Source organism: Phocoena phocoena, chromosome 2 (assembly GCF_963924675.1).
Source record: "Phocoena phocoena chromosome 2, mPhoPho1.1, whole genome shotgun sequence".
NCBI lineage: Eukaryota > Metazoa > Chordata > Mammalia > Artiodactyla > Phocoenidae > Phocoena > Phocoena phocoena.
This window is the reverse complement of record NC_089220.1, coordinates 73,985,347-73,989,217: the sequence shown is the minus strand read 5'-3', so window position 1 is coordinate 73,989,217 and position 3,871 is coordinate 73,985,347. Positions and strand designations below refer to the sequence as shown.

Sequence of the window (3,871 nt, the reverse complement as noted above, 5' to 3'; positions counted from 1 at the left end):
GGCCGGCTGATCTGGGAGCTGGGTGTTCCTGTTGCCTCTTAGATGAGGCTGTCACCTTGCCCATCCTCTTCCTGGCTCTGCCTTCTCATTCATGCGATGGGAACAGTCACCCACCGCTTCTTCCAACAGGCCCTGCACATCCAGCCGGCAAACTGATGGCTGCAGGCCTTCCCGGCAGCCTGTGGGGTTAGGCCTGTATCCCTAGCCCGAAGTAGGTCAAGGAACGCGCAGGGATGGGGGGCGGGGTGGCCCCCGGGGAGGGTGGGTAGAAGTTAGGAAGAGGGTAACGGACAATGAGGAGAAGTCATAGATGATTGTGGTCATAGAAGTTGGAGTCATCGAAGATGAGGAAGCGGCCGGAGAACAGAAGGGGTCAGAGAACAAGGAGATAGAGGGAAATGTTCACTAAGGTCGGTGATCAGGAGGACATCTGAGAAGAAAGGGAAGAGAAGAGACAAGACCATGGGTGGGAGCAGCAGGGATCATAGAAACGAGGCCTCTTGGAGAGAGACCAGGATGGTGTTCCCTAATTTTGGGTACCAAGCGAACCAGGGAAATTCCAATAATGCCTGTTCTCAAAGGCATAGAATAGCAGGGTACTATTGCTTTGACCCATGCCGGGAAAAGCATAAAGAACAAAGTTTACCCAATAGGTTATCGGGCTTACAATGATGTTAATCACAACTTCTGTGAGTCTAGCATTTAAATCAGCTTTTGAAAACACTTGCAAGTTTTTTGGGGTTTTCGGGTTTTTTTTGTTTTTTTTTTTGTGGTATGCGGGCCTCTCACTGTTGTGGCCTCTCCTGTTGCGGAGCACAGGCTCCAGATGCGCAGGCTCAGCGGCCATGGCTCACGGGCCCAGCCACTCCATGGCATGTGGGATCTTCCCAGACCAGGGCACGAACCCATGTCCCCTGCATCAGCAGGCGGACTCTCAACCACTGCGCCACCAGGGAAGCCCTTGTTTTGTTTTTTAATCTCAGGTCACACACTCCAAAAGGTAGTGGAAAAAAATTTGAATAAACAAAACAGGTTTGCTGCAGATAAAACCAGGACTCCTAAACTGCTCCAGTCAACCTGCTTCCACAAGGCCCTGCTGTCAGCCAGCGCGGCACCCAGGCTGGGGGAGCAGCGTCTGGCATGTACCAAGTGAGTGCGCAGGGGCCTGGCTGGGACATGCTGAGCAGGGCAGGAGCAGAGATGTGGCTAGGGTGGAGGAAGCTCTCAGGTTTGGGGCTGGGGACCAGATGTGGCATGAATCCAGGAGCTCAGGGAACAGCTGGGGGAGGGGGCACCCGGACTAAGTGGAAGCAGTTTTCTCACTGGCCTTTTCCTACAGATGGTTGCATTTTTGGCAATGGTCTTGGGAACCCACACCCTCCATTTGCGGCCCCAGAAGGGCTGTACCCACTGGCCCAGCTGCTGCCCCAGCAAAGGACAGAACCCCACTGAGGAGTGGCTGAAGTGCAACACTGTGCTCATGCCTCCCCCAGAGACCACCAGCCTTGCCCACCACCCGGAATCCTGCAAGGCCAGTGAAGACAGACCCCTCTACAGCCGGTCCATTGCCCCCTGGAGATACAAGTGAGTCTGCTGGCCCCTGTCCCCTCCCGAACACCTGCTCACGTGCTGGTCAGAGTGTGTGCGAGGGACCAGGGGAGTTCCAGACAATTCCAGCCCACCTGCCCCCTTTTACCTCAGGGAGGTTATCAAGTTTGGGTGTTAGACAAGGCCTAGCTCTGACTCTTATTGGGTGACCTTGGGCCAATCACTCAAGTGTTCAAAGCTTAGTTTTTTTCATCTGTAAAATGAAATAATAGTCCATAGGCTAATGGTGCAGATCATAGGAAATAAGATATGAAAAATCTGTACTTAGTACAGAAAATGTTGGTTTCTTCCTTTCTTCTTCTTCCTCTACTTCTTCCCTGCCTCCTCTTCCTTCTTCTCCTTCTTCTTCCCCTACAATGGCTGTGTTTTTCTAACTAAAATATCAGAGAATAATGTACAATACAGGCACGAAGAAGCCCAATACCAAATGCTACTGCCCTGACCCATGAATGGGTTATAATTATACCCTCCCTCTGCTCTGGGGGGCGCAGCTGGGTGGTTGGAGCCCCAGGCTGGTTATCTTTGATCATGAGCAGTCTTTTTCTTTTGCTGTGTGCCACACACATAATCCTCTATTTGTGTCATGATGTAAAATAAAATATTAGGAAGCCCTGAAATTGGGACAATTAATAAAAATATTAAAAATTAGTGCCTTAGGGATCCCAAACATATTTCTCTTGCAGTCTTGAGTCCTCACGGGGTGTCTGTGTTCCCACTCTCTGTAAGTCTAGTTCTGGCTTAGCCTTGGCTTTGAGGATGGATGGAGTAGGTCAGTGGGTAGGGAAGGGTCAGCTTTGATTGAGACTAGATCCAGGGTGGAGACTGTAGGTCACTTTGCTTTGAAGTGGTCTCAGAAGGCTGGCTGGGTTCTGGGCTAAATCTAAAGAGGTTGGAGCCCCTTTGGGGAGGCTGGGTACCAGATGGCTGACTCGGCTGGGATCTAGACCCCTGGTTGGGAGGCCGTGAACCCCTGAGTGCACAAAGAGTGCTCTTTGCAACTCTTGTCCCACAAGCTGTTCCTCAGAAAAAAAAAAAATGATGACGTCAGGTAAGTAGGGGAAAAACTGCTGCAGGCCCCACTCCTTGGAGGTTCCCAGTGTGCCCAGCACCTTCATAGCAAGAAGTCCACAGAGAAGAAAACATTAAACTCAGCGCTTCCCAGACTCATTTGGCCACAGACCCCTTCTGCTGCAGCGTGTTTATTGGGGAATGCCACTCTGGGAAATGCCACACTTGCTGAGCCCCAGTTTGTGAAGTCCTGTCTGTTTGGAGGATGGTTTTACAACCTAGGGGCTGTTTCCCTCTGGGCTTCTGGGGTCCCAGACCTTTGGAGCACCTACTTTTCATGCCTTTTAGGGACCATGAAATCCTTTTAGAATAAGTCACTAAGCCTTACCACACACTCTTATGTGTGCTTATAATACATGCCCAGCCTGTGTCTGGAGGACGGGCAGGATATGGCAGACGGTGGCTTCCTCTGGGGAGGGGGACGGGGAGACAGACTGTCAGCCTTCACTTGATATTTTCTTATATTTGGATATAAGAGCAGTTTTTACTTTAAACTTTTAAAAAACCCTAAAAAATGATAACAATTACAAAAAGGAACCTCAAGCTAGAGCCCAGTGTATGTATCAGATGGAACCAGGGCTGGTCTGGTGGAGGCTCTGGTGGAGCTGCTCACCTGCCCCGCCTCCCGTAGGGCTCTGGGACCAGTTGGAAATTCATTCTTCTATGCCCGACCCTCACTGACAGTTGGGGGAAATAAAGCCCAGGGAAGAGGGGGTGACTTGTTCAAAGCCACCTGACACGCGGGTACCAGAGCTGGAATAAGCCAAGCCCCCGACAGTCCTGGCATTTCCACCCTGGGCCCTCGCTGCTCCTGACTGGTCCCCTGTTTGCCAGCCAGCCTTACCCCCAGGACCTGACGCTTGCCGCCCCTGCAGGTTGGACAGAGACTTGAACTGGCTGTAAGTGGCCTGTAAGACGGGAATAAAGACACAGACCTACTAGAGCATGGACTTGAGGCTATGGGGAGGGGGAAGGGTGAGCTGTGACAAAGTGAGAGAGTGGCATGGACATATATACACTACCAAACGTAAAATAGATAGCTAGTGGGAAGCAGCCGCATAGCACAGGGAGATCAGCTCGGTGGTTTGTGACCACCTAGAGGGGTGGGATAGGGAGGGTGGGAGGGAGATGCAAGAGGGAAGAAATGTGGGATATATATGTATAGCTGATTCACTCTGTTATAAACCAGAAACTA

General features: G+C 51.3%; 1 protein-coding gene across 1 annotated transcript; it reads left to right on the top strand.

The window, feature by feature from the left end:
- Positions 1–1,339: 1,339 nt before the first annotated feature.
- On the top strand, positions 1,340–3,579 carry IL25 (interleukin 25). Its single transcript, XM_065871691.1, has 2 exons — positions 1,340–1,584; positions 3,552–3,579. Exons 1-2 carry the CDS (start codon positions 1,340–1,342, stop codon positions 3,577–3,579), a joined length of 273 nt encoding a protein of 90 aa, XP_065727763.1.
- Positions 3,580–3,871: the final 292 nt, after the last annotated feature.